The sequence below is a fragment of the Carlito syrichta genome, unplaced genomic scaffold (assembly GCF_000164805.1).
Source record: "Carlito syrichta isolate Samal-C Ts95f unplaced genomic scaffold, Tarsius_syrichta-2.0.1 Scaffold314390, whole genome shotgun sequence".
NCBI lineage: Eukaryota > Metazoa > Chordata > Mammalia > Primates > Tarsiidae > Carlito > Carlito syrichta.
Genome location: NW_007258486.1, coordinates 45688 through 65302, shown reverse-complemented (window position 1 = coordinate 65302; position 19615 = coordinate 45688). Strand labels below are relative to the sequence as shown.

At 34.2% G+C, this 19615-nt stretch overlaps 1 protein-coding gene across 1 annotated transcript in view; it reads left to right on the top strand.

Moving 5' to 3' along the window:
* NECAB1 (N-terminal EF-hand calcium binding protein 1) overlaps positions 1 to 19615 on the top strand; it is a gene marked incomplete at its 3' end in the record, with an annotated part of 117157 nt that overhangs the window by 58612 nt on the left and 38930 nt on the right. The window contains exons 4-5 of the mRNA XM_008071577.1: positions 9649 to 9674; positions 17479 to 17576. Coding sequence (XP_008069768.1) covers positions 9649 to 9674; positions 17479 to 17576 — 124 coding nt within the window. The remainder of the gene's footprint in view (positions 1 to 9648; positions 9675 to 17478; positions 17577 to 19615) is intronic.

Here is a 19615-nt window from a genome sequence, read left to right as displayed (position 1 = left end):
ATTCAAGTTAGAAACATGAGAATTGTACAATAAGACTGAAGTGTCATCTGAAAACAAGGAATGCAGGATGAATTGGAAAAGGAATTCTCTGGGTTTAAGAATAGTAGTCAGAGGCCATAGTACTTCAATTACCTTTTGATTAGTATGGAAAAGACCTGTCTTAACAATTACACTCATTGGTTAGAGATTCCATAAATTATTGCAGAAAACTATGTAGCTATTAAAAAGAATGAATAACACTATAAATATGGATAAAGAAATATGTCTGAGATATGTTGTCAGGTAAATCAAACAAGATTTAAAATAGCTTATACAATATACTACTTTCTGATTGAAAAGGAATGTGTAGATGCATGAATTTGTTAGTAAATATAAGGATATTCTTGGAAAGACATGCATGAAACTGGAAATAATAGCTATTCCTATGTGGCTAGAGGGAAACAGACTTCTCTGGAGATACTGTTTTACCTTTTGAATGCTGTGCAGTGTATATATATTACCTGTTCAGACAGGAATGCCGTCTGTTTAATGACAAAGATGGAGTTCTCAATGGCAACAGTGAGCTTGCAAAATTCAGTGTTTGAAATTTTGGAAAAAATGAGATATTTTATAAGGCAAACTAATAGGGCAGATTAATTTATTGGTCTTAAAGGGGCATATGCAGGCTACTGAAGGAAAATATTGTTCAGCACATGTATGCAGATTTTTGTTATGTTTGAATTTATATATTTTTCTTTGAAGCTTGATTTTTTAAAATATGAGATCACTATCCTGCCATATTCTGAATGATAAAATTTATAGGTGGAATAGAAGGGATTCTATTGAATATTGGAGATATAAAGTATATTCAAAGTCCAAAATGTTTTTACAATGTATTCCTCCTACTTCCCCTCCTCCAATTCATGAACAAAATTCAGAGTAACAGAAAACTTGCTACTAGTACAGGAGAAGGCTGAAATAGATACCATATATCTTGGTTTCATATTATAATCTTCCTCCTCTTTCACGTACACATTTTACATTTTTAAACCTTATATGGTACTTTAGTTTTGCAACCTCTGCCCTTTCAAATAACATGGGTACATGTAAACCCCAGAAGAATTTATTATCCCTGTTTGTCTGTCTCAAGCACTTGAATAGATTTTGGTGAAAACACAATACTGATTTTTAGAAAAAGGAATTCATTTCTCACTCTCAGTCTTTCTCCACTATACTGAACAATTTTCTAGAATGTTTCTACTGGCCTTACTTATACTGTCTACTGACAACAAAGATTGAATTCTCAAAGGCAAACTGATGCTTGAAATAAGCCCACGAAGTTGAGTTTCAAAAATATTATTAGAAAGATAAACCATTTCATGAGGGATACCAGGTGAGAATTATGTAAAATAATTTTTCATTGCATAAATAAAGAGAAAAGTATAAACATACTCCAAACCCACCATTTTTCTCTTCTCTAAAGTAACCTTTTTATTTTGCTGAGTTCTTTTCAATTTTTGAAAAGATTTAGACATCTCTAGTCATATTAAGCTTCCTTAAATTAGGTCAATTTTCTAATGCTTTTGAATATTTGCAAAAAAATGAGTGTGTGTTTTCTGAGACTTAACACTTAGTCACACCCATTTTGTGGAACCCCCTTACTAATGAAGCCCTTTTATATAATGCCAGGACAGATCACTTCATGTAGAAATCCCACTAAGTAATAGATAACAAGGTGTGAGAGTATTAAAATATTTAATACATTCTTGACATTATTTGTTATAAATCACCCTATAAAAAAGATTCCTGTGCACACGTTTATTGCAGCACTATTTACAATAGCAAAAACATGGGACCAACTGTGTTGCCCATCGAAACAAGACTGGATAAAAAAACATGTGGTACATATATTTGATGAAATATTATGCAGCCATAAAGAAAAACAAAATTATGGACTCCATAGCAACTTGGATGTACTAGAGTCCATAATATTCAGTGATTTATCACAGAAACAAAGAACGGATTACCACATGTTCTCACTCATAAGTAGACCCTGAACATTCACCATAATACTATAAGAAAGGGATTAGTAGTAGCCAGAAACTGCCAGAGGAGGGAGAGGGAAGGGGCACATAACATCAATAAGTGTTACTTATCTCAAACCAGGTGAAGTGGTGACCAAAGGGAGGCCCAAACTTTACCTGTACGATGACCACCTGTGTACCTAATCCTGCATTGTACCCCATTATCTTTAAAATTAAAAAAAATTAATCTAGAATCATAAGCTCTTTTCAGTTAAAATTGGGTTTTTCCTTTTTTTTTAGTTTTCAAGCAAAGTTTATTAGAGAGAGAATGGAGAAAAGAAAGGGAGACATGCCAGAGCTGGTGGCATAGGCAACAGAAACTGCAAAATTGAGTTTTTCTAAAATTCAGTTATTTTAAGAGATTAGATGATGAAGACAATGTATGCATGGTAGAACCAGAAGCAGAACCCAGTTTTTATTCCATATTGTGTTGATGTTTCTAATACAAACCACATTTCTTAGAAATAAATTCTGAAAATTAAAACAGAAGCATTAAAACCCATTTGAACTATAGCAGTTATCTATATTGGTATGCCTCAAAGTATGAGTCATCAACTGATGCCAGTTCTCCAAATGTTCCTTGTCCATATTGAGATTAAAAAGAAACTTGAGTTATTTAGAAACTTTTATAACAATTTGACATTAGAACAACATCTAAGAACATGGTCTAGCAATTCATTTTTATAGTTTTCTATAAAAATATCAATCTGTCAGGCATTGGAAATTAACAAATCTTGTTCTTCACCACAGGGAAGCACTGCTCTGGGGAATATTTGTGGGCCCAAATAGAGAAGGAGCTAGATAAGAAACAACTCTCTGGTGGAGAATAGGAGAAAGGAAGGAAGGAGTGAGGGAAAGAAGGAAGAAAGGAAGAAAGTAAAGGAGAGAGGAAGGGTGAGGGGAGAGAAAGGAGGAGGGAGGGAGAAAAGAATTGAGGGAAGGAGAAAGAGACTTAAAGGAGAAAGAGACTTAAACTAAACTACATTGTGTTTATATATGAAAATAGTATCAGAGAAGTTGAGACTCTTGCTGTGAGATCTCCTGTAGACTGGATTCCTTTTGAGGACCCCTCATAGAGGAGTGTGCGATAACCACTATATACTCTATAGTACACATTAAGTCAACTGGGTGCCAGATGCTTCCTGATATAAGTCTCTGTAGCCTTCATCTGTATATGCTTAGGACCACGTAGGGTCTGACTGACTCTGAGTTCAAAGAACAATTATGGTCTTCTACAGAAAGGATTTGGAGAGCTCTTACAGTGTTTACTTATATTCTGGAATTCAACATCATGTCACACTATGTTAACAGCTTGGCCTTAGGTACCATCTTGCTTCTGACATTTGAACACTTAACTTGATTATAAGACCCAATCTCCACTTCTACCCTGGTTTTGGTTTTCCTGGTTCATTGCGTGGTTCAAGTCCCTATCTAATAATGCATATAGTATCCTGTTCCTCTAGAAGCAAGGCCTATGTTTATGCTAGGCCCTAGTGTGACTACGGCCTCGGGACTCTGATGATTAAAACAATTGGCCCCTGCCTTTTGGGATATCTGGGTAACATCTGTCCCTGACATTCCTTTGTCTACATCTATTATGTCACCACATTCCTCTAGGTCAAATTCCCCTAGTTTGTGGAGCTCAACTCAGCTAAGTTGGCGTCTGAAGCATCTGACCTATTGCATGGGATACATCTTATTCTAGGTCACAGCTTTTCCCACAATCTGCCCTGTCCCTCTACTATAAACCTGACTCATATAACCAATTGAAAATATAGTTCATGGTATTAAATATGATCCAAAAATATTTGCAAGGTCAGGTACTTTATCATTCTTCTAATCTCCCAAAATTCCTTCTGCTGATTTTCATTAGTGCTATTTTGTTTGGTGTGCCAGAATGAGCTCAACCCATTTGCCCTGATGATAATGGAAAGATATTCTGCTCAAATTATCTTTATGAATTGAGAGATCATAATATTACTTTGTAAAACGAAGAGTGCAATGATGGCTGAGCATACTTGTTATGTAGCCAGTATGCTAGCCTGCCAATAACCCAATGCGTGTAATGCTACACTACTCCCATCAGAGTAACGAAGCGTGTTGCTTATTTAGTCAGATTCTCCTTGCCTCAAATACTGTTGTAAATGTTTTTGTAAGTCACAATTAACTCTTTCAGGCTACCAAGACATTTAGCAGTGTTTAGCAAACTGTTTTGCCAACTGGAAAAAAAAATCCTTTTGCGCTGGTACTATTCAGACTAATGGGTGATGAACAGGAAGCTCAGTAAAACATGAGTTGGAACTCAATATTTAAAGATTTCTAAGATTCACAGTGTATGGAAATTTTGAAGAAGGTACAACTAAAGATAAACTTGAATATAATCAGGGAAAACAAAGGAGGAATTTTGAATGGTGGCTTTTTAGTAAGAAAGTCACATTTGTTCTTATTTATATGTTGAAATGGTAAAGAGAGCTGAATCTGTTAAAAAACAATTGAAGGAGATGACTAAGTATGTTAATGTAAATATAAAATTTTTTTGAGGTACTACCTGAGAATTAAAAGCCGGTATATACACAATAGCAAAAACATGGAACCAACCATGCTGCCCATCAAAGCTGGACTGGATTTAAAAAGTGTGGTACATATACACAGTGGAATATTATGCAGTCATAAAGAAGGACAAATATATGGACTTCGCAGCAACTTGGATGGATTTAGAGCCTATCATACTCAGTGATCTATATGTTCTCACTCTTAAGCAGACCTTGAACAATTAGCATAATACTGTAAGAAAGGATTGGTAGTAGTGGGAAATTGCCAGGGGAGGGGGGGAGTGTGATTGGCAGTTGAAGGAAACTTCTAGGGGAGGGAGGAGCACACCTCATCAACAAGGGTACCTGCATAATGAACATTTGTATACCTAACCCCAAATTGTACCCCACCTCTTTAAAATAAGAACAAAAAACTAGGGTACCTGCATAAATGAACATTAGTATAGCTAACCCTGAATTGTACCCTATATCTTTAAAATAAATTTTTTTTAAAAAAAGAGAGGGAAAAAAAGAGCTGGTATATAAAATTAGATGTTAGAAAGATTCCCAAAAGAAATTACACTGCAGATTCCAAATATTCTCTTTCTTAATTAGCAAACATGCTTCTTAGGCTATCATATTCTTAGGATATTAACACATTTTTAGAAATTTGGTTATCGTAACTTCGAATGGCCAATACAGAAGGAAAAAAATGAAAGCAACTTCAACTACCCCTAAAGGTTATAAGTAATAGTGTTAAATTACATGTATGTCATGGCAATGATATACTAGGAATGTCAAAATGAATCTTTTTGCAAAATTGAGTCCCTGGTCTAAACTGACAGGTGAAAAGCAATGTAAGAAGTTAAGTAATATGAACAGAATAACTATGAACACCTTTTTTATGCTTCACACCTCTTACTTTTCTTGATTTATCCTATTTTTAATCACGTTTACTTTATTTACCCATTATAAATGAAACCTTCTAATGATTCAAAAAAACAAAGGTTTAGAAATTTTAATGAAAAAAAAGCAAATCCACCCAAAGTCCTAGAATCCAGAAGTGATATGGCCCACTACTGCCATGGTTGCTCATTTTTTCCAAGCCTTTAAAAATGCATTTTTTGATCATTGTTTACATACCATTTATACTTGGTTTGATATTTACATAATTTTTAAACATAAGCATTTTTCTAAGCTATTGACAATTCCTTAGATTTTTTTTTTTTTTTTTTTTTTAAGAGACTGGGTCTTGCTATGTTACCCAGGCTGGTCTTGAACTCCTGGGGCTCAATCAGTCCTCTCATTCTGGCCTCCCAAAGTGCTGGAATTTTTTTTTTTTTTTCTTTTTTGAGTTGGAGTCTCACTCTGTCGCCCAGACTAGAGTGCACTGGCTGCTCCCGGCCACGCAGCCTCGACCTGCTGGGCTCCGGCGATCCTTCTACCTCAGACTTCTGAGTAGTCGGAATTACAGGCATGCGCTACCACGCCCGGCTGTTTTTTTGATTTATTGTAGAGATGAGGGTCGTCAAGTTGCCCAGGCGGGTCTCGAACCCTCAGGCTCAGGCAATCCACTCACCTCAGCCTCCCAAGGCGCGGGATTACAGGCTGAGCCACCACAGGCCTGTGCCACCATGCCTGGACAGATACATTTTTTTTTTTTTTTTTTTTTAGTTGGAGTCTCACTCTCTCGCCCAGGTCGGAGTGTCTTGGCATACTCACGGCTACTCCAGCATTGACTTGCTGGGCTCTGGTGATCCTCCCAGCTCTGCCTTCCAAGTAGCCGGAACTACAGGCGCGTACTACCATGCCCGGTTAGGTTTCTAGAGACTTGTAGAGATAAAGTCTCACCAAGTTGCCCAGGCTGGTCTGGAGCCTGCGGGCTCAGGCAATCCACTGGCCTTGGCCTCCCAAAGTGCTGGGATTACAGGCTGAGCCACCAAGCTGGGCCCAGATACATTTTAATGATTCTATAATGATACACAACTTGCTTAGGTATTCATCTAATGAACACTTAGTTTATTTTAGTTTTTTCACTATTATCAATCAGGCTACAATGAATGTCTTTGTTGTTTAATTCTCTTTGGCATCTAGCTGAGAAGGCAACCTTGTGGTAACATCCCTCTGTTCTGTTTTGATAAGAATATGTCTACTGTGTAATTAGCATCAGTCTTTCCATTTAGTCTTCCTTTTTAAAATATTTTATGGCATTGCTAAAATATTATAGGATTTCTTGCTGTAAAACTTGGGAAAAAAAGCAGGAAAACATTGCATGCTATCAGATATACTCTAGGCTTTTCTATGGATTAGTATTTTTTTTAAATCTCATATTACTAAAAGATGGATATACATCTCAGTAAGAAATCAGTTCTACTAGAATACATCCATGTAAGCCTACTGTAACAGTGTTTTACTACCCCCTACTAACAACATAGCAAAAAAAAAAAAAAAAAAAAGCAGCTGAATAAAAAAATGTTTGAGGCCACAAACACTATAGAATCTCACAAACCTTATATTTTATTAAGGAGCAAGCAGAATAAATGTCTTGCAGATTATTCTGAACTGCTGTATTCTATGATATATTCCAAGAAATTTAATTTTCAGTAAGGGATTAGGACTGTTCATTCTTCTGGAAATTGAAAATAAAATAAATCTCATTATGAAGCTGTGAACCGTTTTGAGGAAAACGAATATAAAACAAAGTGACCTTTAATGTCCTTTTCAAGTCTGAAGTTCTATGAAAACACCAAGGTTAAAAAAATGACATGATTTAATGACCAAAATGTTTGCAATGGCATTATTAAAATTTTCTAAGCTATCTAATCCTGAATCCAATACATTTTCATTTTGTTTGTTGTACTTCAGAATGCTTCATGTCTATTATTTTGTTTCTGTTTTGCCATCCCTGCCTATCATTCATAGACTTCTGAATTATTACCAATCAAGCTCCCGTAGGTCATGTTTTTTAGCATACAATCCAGGTAAAGGTATGACAATTTGCTTATCAGCTATGTATACCATTTATACAGCTTGTATTAATATTTATACACTGTAAAATTATATAACATAAGTGAAAAAAGTTAATATTAGGTATAAATACAAACAGAGGTTTAAATATCTCGTATTGTCCCCTGTGAATGGCTTTGCACACCCTTGGGTTATATTTTCCATTCTAAGAACTGACCCAAGCTGTTGTAAGAACTTGAAAATTAGTCTCTCGCCCTCTTTTCCACCCTTTTTCTGTTCAATCTCAACTTATCTGTCGGTGACCTTTTTCAAAGTGTAAATCTGACCATGTCAGTCATGCTCTTAAAATTCTTCTATGATTCCAAATTGACAAAAAGATAAAGTAGAAACTTCTTAGATTATGTAAGGACTTTCATTGCTTAGTTTTCGTTCCTCATTATTGATTTATGTTCCAGTCAAAAAACTACTCAGTTTTCTGAAAATGAATAACATACTCTTCATACTTTTAATTTTTATTGTAAATAGTGTTTCTTTTAACCAGAATGTTCTTCCTTTGGTTGACTCGCCTACTGATATTTAATCTTTGCGATTTAGCCCAATGGTCTTTACCTCTATGATATAATTTCTTGATATCTTTTACCAATTCTCTATTTCTCCCATAGCAACTATTTTCTTGTGTTTTAATTATTTATTTACTGTATGAACCTAACTTTAAATTGAGATCCTAGGGACTAGCGATCTGACATATTCATCTTAGTACCTATTGCATCCTGATACACCTGTAGCAGCTGGAATAATGCCTGGTACATAGCAACAAATGTTTGCGGAATAAATGAATGAATTAATAGAAGTCCACGCCAAAATTACTACAGAAGACTTTACATATTCTGTCTGTTGGCAAATGCTACTTTACAAAAAGATTCATTTAGTTATAGAGCTATTACTAACTCAAGATCAAATATTCAGTTCTGGAGTGAAATCTTGAGCTTAAAATTTTATAACAAAATGAGCGATGGAAAAAGAACCCAATGGTAAAAACACCCAGTGTTTGGAATGTTCATACCAGTGTCCCTCCTGTCCAGCAAACCTGACTACTGTTTAAATAATGACTGGATTTTGAAGGCTATTCACTTTGAGCTTTGACATATGACAATGGTATAAGGTCAAAGATTTTCACCTAACTAATGTTTGTAATTGATCTTTAAAGCCTTTAGCACCTTTGAAGGTTTAGCTCTATTCCTATTTCATTTAAACTTTAAAAATTATTAATTTTGTATTTTTATTAAGTTCAAATTTAACACTTGTTAATATGACTTTTCTCCTTTAAGTTATGATGCAATGTTATATTGATTTAGTGTCCAATATTGAACCATCTTTGCAATCTCGTACTATACCTTTCTTGGTCAAGAATATTATTCTTCTGATAATGTATTATATTTGCTAATATTTCATCTAGATGTTTTGCATTTATTGTGATAACAGATAAATGGGTTACTGTTGTTTACAACTAAGGTAATTCTTTATTTTGTTTTAGAAATCTTTTGAGATAATCAATGAATCAAACTTTTCTTAAATATTGAATTTAGATATGGAAATACTAGCAATTCTATTAAGTCAGGAATCATGATAACTAACATTTATTAAGTACTTACTTTGTTCCAGTTACTCTTTTAAGTGCTTTAAAGAGGAAGTAGAAAGTATTATTATCCTCATCTTGGAGCAGAGAAACGGAAACACAGAGAGAGAAAATATTTAGGCTCACATAGAAGGTAAATTGTAGAATCAGGATTTGAACTCAAGCATTCTGACTCCAAAACCTATATTCTTTACTAATATGTGTTGTTCCACCATGTTATGGACAGAAACACAAATCTTAGGAATTATTTGTTCAAAGAGTTTAGCATAATCATTATTAATGACCTATGACTATTTAAATAATGTAGAATTTAAAAGAGAAATTCCTAACTACATTATTACTAGAGATACCATCTATTAATAATATGGATTGGAGAATGACCATATTTAACTATTAGAAAACTTAAATAAAAAATTACCAAAGTAATAATACTTTTTTTTTATCTTTTCAGCAATCTTGACACAGAAGAGCTATGTGGTAAGTTACTTTAAGACCGTTCAAACCCACTGGTTGATTTAGACAGAAAAAGAATATTGTCTGATATATTTATACTTATGTTGGAACTAATGTCATAGACTAGTTCTGAAATAAAATAAAAGATAAACAAAGATCTCAAGGAAGTTTTCTTTATTCTTGAGTTTTGCTCAAGCTTGTATTTCACTGCAGAAAGAGTTAGCCTTCATTAATTGTTCACGGAAGGAGAACTGTTATTATAGTCTGTTCATTAGTTTCACAAGAGCAAATTCTCCACCAGTTTGAATATATTTTGAAATTGGTGTTTAATACAACTTCATTATTCTCTTCACAATATATTGTGCAGAGCCTTTTGTTACTGTTTTGCAAAGCTGTCTCCTTTAAATGTAAAAATAACTTTCTCTCATACCTGCCTAAACCATTCCAGAGTTTTAAATGTCAGTTGCAAAACAAATGATTCAATATGGAGAGATAAGTTTTCACAAATGCTAATTTAATGGCCTCTTCATTTATTTTCCTCATCTTTGTGGTTGAAAACAGAAGTCAAATAATAGGAATATGGAAAGGTAAAATTTCTGAAATTTAGTATTTTAATAAAAAATTGTGGAACACTTTGAGGCTATTGATTTTGAAACAACTATATTTCTCTGACTACTGGAAAGTTTTAAGCTTTAAGCTTTAAGATAAATGTGTAAGGTAACCCTTTTATGCAAGTTTGCTATTATTGTCTAGGCTGCTCAAAACATTTTTGAAGGTTAGAGGTGAGTTTCTCTGGAACTCCATATTGAAACTGCAAACACATCCTGAATATGTTATAATTCTTACAGTTTTAGAGTTTACAAAAATTTTCAGAAGGGCCATTTTATTATATTCAAGCGTGGTTATTCTTCATTTCTTTAGTGGTAGAATAACACCAAGAGATGTTATCCAAGAACAAAAAAATCAAAATACAGAGTTTCAAGGCAATAATTCAGAACAAAACAAATGTATTCACTACCATAACCTTCCCAATTTTCCAACGGTCGCAGAAAACTCTGTGCTTTAAAATCAAAATACAGAGTTTCAAGGCAATAATTCAGAACAAAACAAATGTATTCACTACCATAACCTTCCCAATTTTCCAACGGTCGCAGAAAACTCTGTGCTTTCCTTGCATAGTATCCATTCTGGGTTCAGCCAGAAAAATCTGACTGAAAAGCAAGAAGTGTTTATGCAGAAGCAAAGTACTTTGTTATCAAAGCAGGTCATGCTTTTGTTAGTTATGAACCACCACCAGAAAAAAAAAACAGGAAAAATCCTACCATGCTTTCAGACACAATTAGGTGGTGGTACCATTCACATGCAACTGTTACTATGTCAAGGGCCCAAATGTATCATTGTCATAAGACTTTATGATGTATTTCAATCATCACAAAGGTCAAGTTGTGTTCCACCCTCATCCATGTGTAGATAGCCCTGGTCAGTGAAGTGGAGAGATGAAGTGGAGACCTGAAAAGATGATCTTGGTAATTTCATGAAGGTGAAAGACATATTTGCCTCAAATTCTAGATATGTCAAGCCAAAGTAATCATTTCCTCAAATCATTTGGATAAATTTGAGTTTGTTTTTTACTTAACTTTGCCTGGAGAGGCATGGTTTATGAGAAAAACAGTTTTAAGGGCTGTTAAGATAAAAACACTTAGTTGCTCTTCTTCGTTATCTGCCTGTTTACTGTCATTAAGGAATATTGTGTTGCTCTCTATCTTCCCTTAAAGATACTTCAAATTTTAAAGTGTGGTAGTGTATCTCCACTTACTCCTCTACAATAAAAAATTCACTACATATACCGTTTGAATATGTCTTTCTTCTATAATAAGGGAACGAGATCAGGTACCTATCCTGTATTTATTGAAAAAGCTTTGACTATAATTTCCACTCGCCTTCCATAGTTTTAGTTAGGGAACTTGTATATAGAGCTTTAATTCAACAGAATTGCTTTGTATGTTTCAAATCCAGTGATTGTATTCCCAATCATGTGTTATAATCCTCCCCCTCTCTGTTCAAGAATATGCATTTAAATCTCCAGAGTGTAGGTTCTTTTCTCATTATTTTGTGAATATAAAGCAAATATTTAAGGTGGATTCTAATCAAAGCCAAATGCTTCAGTGCTAGCAAGTGAAATATGTCAATTCACACCCCGCACAAGTTCCCCCTTGTGTGTGGGAGGGGCAGAACTTGATTGACATGAGAAGTAGATTTCATGTGCTCTTTTCCAGAGCCAAATAAAATTGTACGTGTCTAAAATTTTCATTCTGTTACTTAATTTGTCAGTTTACTAAGTTATGGATGTAAAATTCAAAATCTTTTAAAATGCTTAGTTTCTAAGATCTTCATAATTATGAAAATCTCTTAATCTTCATTAATTATGAAAGTAATACTTTACTTTTTTTAAATTTAGCAAAACAGAATTATGTAGGTGTATAAGCTAAAATGTCAGATCTCTCATTCATTGTCTTCCCCTAATACAAAGCTCCACTGTTAATTACTTGGAACATATCTTCCATACATTTTAATGCATATAATGACATTCATATATATGTGTAGGTGTTTTTTTTCCAACAGTGAGATTATACAATATGATCAGTGCAATTATCTACTGTTCTAATTCATTTTATTTAAAAGACTGCACAGTATCTTGAGTATCTAAATTTTTCCAACCAAGCCTCTTTTAATGGATTTTTAGATTGCTTCCAACTTTCCACTCGGACAAACAGCACTAGTGTAAATATTCTGATGTGTATATGGTTCTATATAGTCGAGCCCTAAAAGTATAAATTTCCTCTGTCAAGGTTTTTGCAATGTGCATATCTACCAGCAGCTTACAGGAGTGCCAAGATGATTCACTCTTCACATATAATTGCCAAGACCTTCCTAAATGCAACTTTTGGCCATATCTTATCACTATCAGTCAATACATAATTCAATTTTAATTAGGCATTTGGGTTTGAACTCTAGCATTGAGACTTTGGTTTTGTATTTGTGTTAACTTTAACTCCAATCAGGAGCATAATTATTACTTTCTTGACCCTACACAGTTTATGGCCATTTTCATAACCATACTCATTTTTACTGAAACATCTTGCAAATTTTGAACTCAATAATTAAGAATTTTCAGATATTTATAGATGGGTAAAGAATAATTATAATGAAAGTTCACATAGCTACAGTGCTTGATCTGAAAGCTTATCTGTAAGAAAGCTTTGTGAGCAAAGTTGAATATATTTGATAGCATAATTTCTCATCTAGTTGGTTGTTACCTACCAGATATAAAACTATTTTAAAAGTTAGATGAAGTCTATAAATAAGATGAATTAAAACTGAGGATACAGGAAACTCCCAGAATAAAAGCTTATTAGCTTGTTACGCAAGGTTTCTTTTAGTAGCTGTGTGCTAGGTACCCGGGCCAGACAGCAGAACAACTTCAGCTTGCATTGCCAGAACCTGGACAGTGCTGAGAGACCTGTGCCAGCAAGTCTGAGTGCTGGGAAATCAGAAAACTCTGTGTCCTCTTCCAGGCAGTTAGAACGATGGCTTTCTGGCACATGTCACTTGGTGACTGAGTTGTAAAACATTTTGAGTGACACTGATCTGTACACTCTCAAAACAGTCATTATTTCTAGATTTCTAACTGACCCTCCTATTCCGAACATAGGGATTTTAACTCTCTCTCTTGTCTTAGTTATTTTCTTTCCTACCTGGTCTACTACTTCAGAACTTCTAACAAAGCACATATTGTGAGACTCATCTAAACTCATGAGAATGCTTTGTGAGATCAGTTGCCAGTGAGACCCCTTTATGGTAGCCATGGGTCTTTTGGTTTTGGCTTAGAATTTTTTTAAATTTTTTTTTAATTTAAAGATGTAGGATCTGTCAGGATTGGGTACATAAATGATTTACGTACAAATGAAGTTTGGGCGTCCCACTGGACCTCACTTCACCTGGGTTAGGATCTTAAACCAAACCTGAAAATTCAACAATTTAAACAATTAAGGTTCAGGATAGAGAAACAAACAAACAAACAAATGCCTGTAGTTTGATGATGCAATACCAATGAGTAAGTACAATGGAGGAAGGTGTTTTATTAGAGAAGATGGCACATTGGATATCCATGAGAAGACGGTTTGCTTTCTGACAAATAACTTGTTTAATATATCTGCTTATAAATCATACTCTTTCATTATATCCGATATCCAGGCTCCTTACTTTTCAATGACTCTCCACTTAAATTTAACGAGGGTTGGTTCTCACACATTTACATAAATGCTAAACAACTCTATTTTGTGCAAGTCCATAAAACCCACATATGGGTTTCAATAAAAGTAGGTTTTTTCTTCAGGAAGTTATTCTGATTTCCAAAGGACAAGCATTTTAAAGAACCAATATTTCTTCTCTCTAATGCCGTAATTTAAGAACGAAGCATATTTGTCCAGCTCACACTGGCATTGTGATTCAAATGAGAAATATGAATCATAATGACTGGAATAAAACATCAGTTCAAACTCAGCCATTTTCAAAGCAATCACTGACCTCCCCTCCCTGCCTGCCACATCTTGGCATATGCAGATGTACTGCTGAATTTCTAGACTCCCATCCTTCACTTCACAGCTTTGGCATGACCCATGGTCCTTATTCTGTGATGAAATCACTTCTGGCAATTGATAACTCCCTTGTTTTTTGGAGTGGTGTCACAAACATTCCCCAAATCATCCACAGTGCACTCAGGGTAACCTTTCTAATAGGGAAATTTTAGAGCATCACTCTCCTTTTAGAAATTGTTCCATGGTTTGCCATTGCCCCCATAGTAGTTTCAAATTTAATCTGCATCATAATGTCCTAGGGAACCTAGTTCTCAACCCAAAGATTCTGATTAGTAGATGAGACCTCCTCAGTAATCCTCAATTCTGACAAGTGCCCCATATCAGTGTTTCTCAACTTTAAGTGTGCTTACAAATCACCTGAGGGTCTTATAAAATGCAGATTGTGATTCAGTAGGTCTGAGGTAGGCCCTAGATAGTGCATTCTGACATGTTCCCAGGTGAAATGGATGCTGCTGGTCCACAAACCACAGTTTGAAGAGTGAGGTACTAGAATATTCTGATGGCCAATGATCAAAAACACTGACTTAGACTCGAGGGTAAAAGTAAATACACCTAGTATGAATGTTTCCAACACATCCAGTTTCCTCTCTCACCACTGATTTTTTGTATCCTGCTTTCTTGCTGCCTCCCATCCTCAAACATCTTCCAGTCCTGTTCTTTATATCCCAGCAATGCTGAACTACACAGACTCCTACACACGTGACAAGATGTCACTTACTTCCATGCCTTCCCTCTCATTAGCCAGCAGGTTATGTCCTATTCAGCTGCTGACTAAGCCATAGGTGATGTTTCCCTATGAAGTTCTCTCAGACTTGCCCAGGCAGCTTGGGCATTCTTTGCCTTGCATTTGGATAGCACCTTGTACCTAGCCTCTTGAACAGTCTTGAATAGTGATCATATGTATTGTAGTTGTTTGTTGGAATGTTTATCTCCCCTACTTAACTGCAGGCTCCTTAAAGATAGGGGCTCTGTCTTTTTATCTTTGCATTCCAAGCTTCTACTACAGCACCAGACAAATAAAAGGCACTAAGGAAATGTATGTTAGGAATGAGTACATGAACACTCACCATGATGAAGTGGAGAGGAATCTATTAGATGTCTCTGGCTCTTTCATCTAACTTCATTGGAGCCCCTTTGCTTTGGTCACCTGACCCATGTCCATCAGTGAGTAAGGTGTAAAAGAGCTTTGAGGTGAGTTGTATCACCTCAAAATAACTCTTGCACTTAGACTTCCAATTTAAGCTCCTATCCCTTTGATATCTAGTGATTGTTTTCTTTCTAACTTGAGGAGATGAGATGAACAAATGGAAGAATTAAAGAAAGATAGAATGAATGAAGTCTAGATAGGAGTCAGTTCTGAAGCCTCTAATCGTATTTTTCTTGATGTTATTTTATCAGTATGTGCCCTCATAGGTCCATTTTCAAACTGGAAAGAAAATTTTAATTTTCTCCAGGAATCTTTATGATTAAGTCAAATATCTTGTCTATAAATGAAATATTAATTTTAAAAGGTGATTTTTGCCTTTTTTTAAAATAAACCTGCAGTTTTTAGCACCAAATTATTTTATTTTCACTTTAAATATTTCAGTCTACTGGCATTTAAAACCCCTATTACAATCCTTTTTGAGGCTTTGTATATACAGGTATTAAAATAAAAATAAAGTAGCAACTTTACTTTCTGCATTTTTTTCTTTTTGCTTATTTCAGCTTAGTAGGGACTTGATTTTGATATTGATTATTTTCCCAACATATACAGCCCTATAAATTGCTTGCTGGTTGATGAAAAATGCATCATCCACAAGGACTTTGTTTATTACAAGTAATTACACAGACAAGGTTAGACATCTTTTAACCCTATCAGAAGATCAACATCATAACCAAGAATTAAAATCTTATTTTGAAGCAGGTATTTAAGGAGTATCTACTTTCTTATTTATCTTCAGCTAATTCCCTCCTAAAAAAATCTTTATAAGAAATTATTTGAATCACATTGTTTTTAAGGCATACATTTTGCTTTTTGTCAAAAATATGTCATGTGTTTTTAACTCATGTGTATGTACACAGACTGTATTTTGACAACCATGATCTAAAATAGATTTTTTGCTCACCTGTGTTTTCTTTCTTTTCAGAATAAGTCTGCATATTGACTAATAAATCAGTCAATGGCACTTTCCATTTGTTATTGATAGCAATGTCAACAAGTTATTCCATCTGGCATATTAAATAATTAAGGCAATTTCCACCAAACATGTATCCCAATCATTTCAAGTGATTTATTTATTGTTATATTTATGTGATTTGTATTATTATATTTATCATCTCAATTTAATTCCACAAATACCCATGGCACATTAAAGAGAGACAATCATAAGCAACAGTTCATTTAAAGATTAGTTTAACAGGAATGTCAAGGGCTATTGATTATTTTAGTACCTAAAAGTCCTAGGTTTTTTTTCAATGTACAAGTTTCTGCTAAGCTAAATCACTTTCATTATAGAAATGTCTAGATTTCTGTAAGTAAATATAAGATATTGTATTCATGTTTACTATATTTCAACTTGCTAATTTAGAATCGGTCCACTTTTATACTTCTTATTTTAAGCATACCATTCAATATATTATTTATTTCTACCAACTAAAAAATGTGATAAACATAACTTTTGCTCTGCCCAAATTGTTGGAAAAAAGTAAATTTTAACAGGAAGAGTTACATGGAAGATGCCCCAGGAGATATTTTGTGTTTTGCAGCATCACTGATTTTTAACCTTGAAGACATCTTACCATCCTTAAGAGTTTTCTAGAAGAAATAAAATATAACTTATTTTTTTCTAAAATTACTATACTAATGAGATCTATAATAATATATTATCAAGAACAGTTTTTTTATTAAAACAACCTTATTGGTAGATCCAGATTTATTTTTTCCTATTTTTATAGGAAGGAACATTTCTTCAAGGATAATGGTAATCATCCAGATTTCTTGCTCTCTCTTTTTTTTTTAATGAAATGAGCATATTGCCTCCTTAGCCTCATTTGAAAACCTTCCAGTTTTCATTTATAGCTGATTTTTATTTGTTTTATTTGTTTTTAAAGTAAATAATCTGTTGGTTTTTTATTTTGTGATTATCTCAACTCAAATATGTATTTATTTCAATATTTTCACTTTTCAGAATATTTTTCTCAACACTTGGGTGAATATGAGAATGTACTAGCAGCACTTGAAGACCTAAATCTTTCCATCCTGAAGGCAATGGGCAAAACAAAGAAAGTAAGAAAATGTTGATGTTTGTTTTCTATAAGAATCTCCTCTTTGAAAAAATATTTTTCATGAAAAATCATACCTATTTTCTCATGTATCAAAAAAGTATAGATTCCTTTTTATTACTATTAACTTATTTTTCTTCACATTAAATGAGCTATTTTATTAATTCATAATGTAACTACAAGCACTATGTGCCTGAGACTACTTGTGTTGAGTATACAATGACACAAAGAGTTATTCAAACAGCTCCTAATCTGGTGAGGATTCAAGTGTGTAATTAAGTAATTACAATATGGTGTGCCAAAGAGAAGCACAGGGTGGGGTACCTCATTCATTCTGAAGGAGATGACACCTGAACACTTAGAGATAAAGAAAGCAGGGATAGCTGAACAAAAGGAATTTAAACACAAGGACCAGCATGTGCAAAGGCTCTGTCAGGAGGGGCATGGGCACTGTAGGAAGTAAAGATGGACAATAGGATAAAGTACAGAAAACCAAAGAGTGTCACAATGTGAAATGAAACTGGAGTTGGAGGGAGGGGCCACATCTTTCACCATGTTGTCAGCAAAGCTAAGGAAGTAAGCCTGTATTGTAAATGCAAATAAATTGGCATTTGGAATATCAGCCTAGGATACTCTATATCCAAATAAAAAACTCCAGAAAAGGTAAACAGAGAAAACAGAAAAAAAATGGAATCGGAATATGGTTTCTCTTTATCACTTCATAGTACTTGGAAACTGAATAATAACTTCACCTCATGGTAACTTATCTCCAGAAATGGTCATATTTTCAAAAATATCTGCTTGGTCTGACAGGCTGCTTCTTCTCATTCTTTCAGTCTCATCTTAAATATCATGGCCTCAGAAAGGTGTTCTCTGACCACCCTCTCCAAAAAAGGTCATTTCTATTAGAGTATCTTTTTTGTTCCTTGCCAGCAATTTTCAGAATGAATAACCATGTAATTTTTTGTTTGTTTGTTTATTTGTTGTCTATAAGTCAAGGGAAGGTCAGTGGTTTTTGTTTGTTTGTTTATTTGTTTTTGTTGTTTTTCATCATGTATACCCTGAGCCTAGCACAGGACCTAACAACTAAAATGTACTAAATTGTTATTGGATTAAATCAATAAATTGATTGGTCAAATGAATATTTATATATATATAATATATCCAAAATGGACTTTTAAATATCTCCAAAAAGTAAATGCTTTTGCTCCCCAAAGAAAAATTGTTCCTAAGTTCATTTATGAAACTTTCAGATTTCCTCTAATAGGAAGAAAAAGAAAATATGTAATCTTTCTTATTTCTTCATAAATATGCACCAAAATCGTGTGCTTTTCCTTGTATTAATACAGTGAGGCTTTGTGGGACTTAAATTGAGGTCAACCTGTTATTTTGGTTTCTTAAATTACAGAATCTTTTTCTTGGCATTAATGCTTAATGTTATCATACTGCTTAACCAAGGAAAACATATTTCTCTAATATAAAAATTAACAAGGAAAAAAGAAACAGTCAAAAATAAAATTAGAAAAAGTCTTTTTGTGTGATAGCTCAAAGATAAGTGAAATGCAGGAATTTTGACATTTTTCAAGCCACTGTTGAACTGACATCTCCATACTGTCTAGCACAATAGACCTTTCTGCATGAGAAATCCAGTATTTCTCTCTATATTTTTATCCAGATGAAAAATACTGTCTCAGTAGGAAGGGCTGATTGTTTCAGGCTTTTATGAAAAAATGAAATACAAGACATTTGAGACCTATCTTGACTGGCAGTACCTCTGTTTGCTGTGTCAGCCAATGGATAACATGGATTTTAGCTGCTTAACTTAAACTCCAGGAAGTGACTCAGGACAGACACAGTCTATCATTATTTTTCCTTCCTCCTCCTTCTCCCTTAACCCCAGCCTTTTGTCAGATCCTCAAGGGCTACATGGATTATTTTACTTTGTTTGTTTTTCTGGAACAAAACACCATAGGTCAAATTCCAAATGCCCATTTGAAAGTCCCAAAGGTAGCTTATGCCAGAACCCTCAGTCTGACTTTAAAA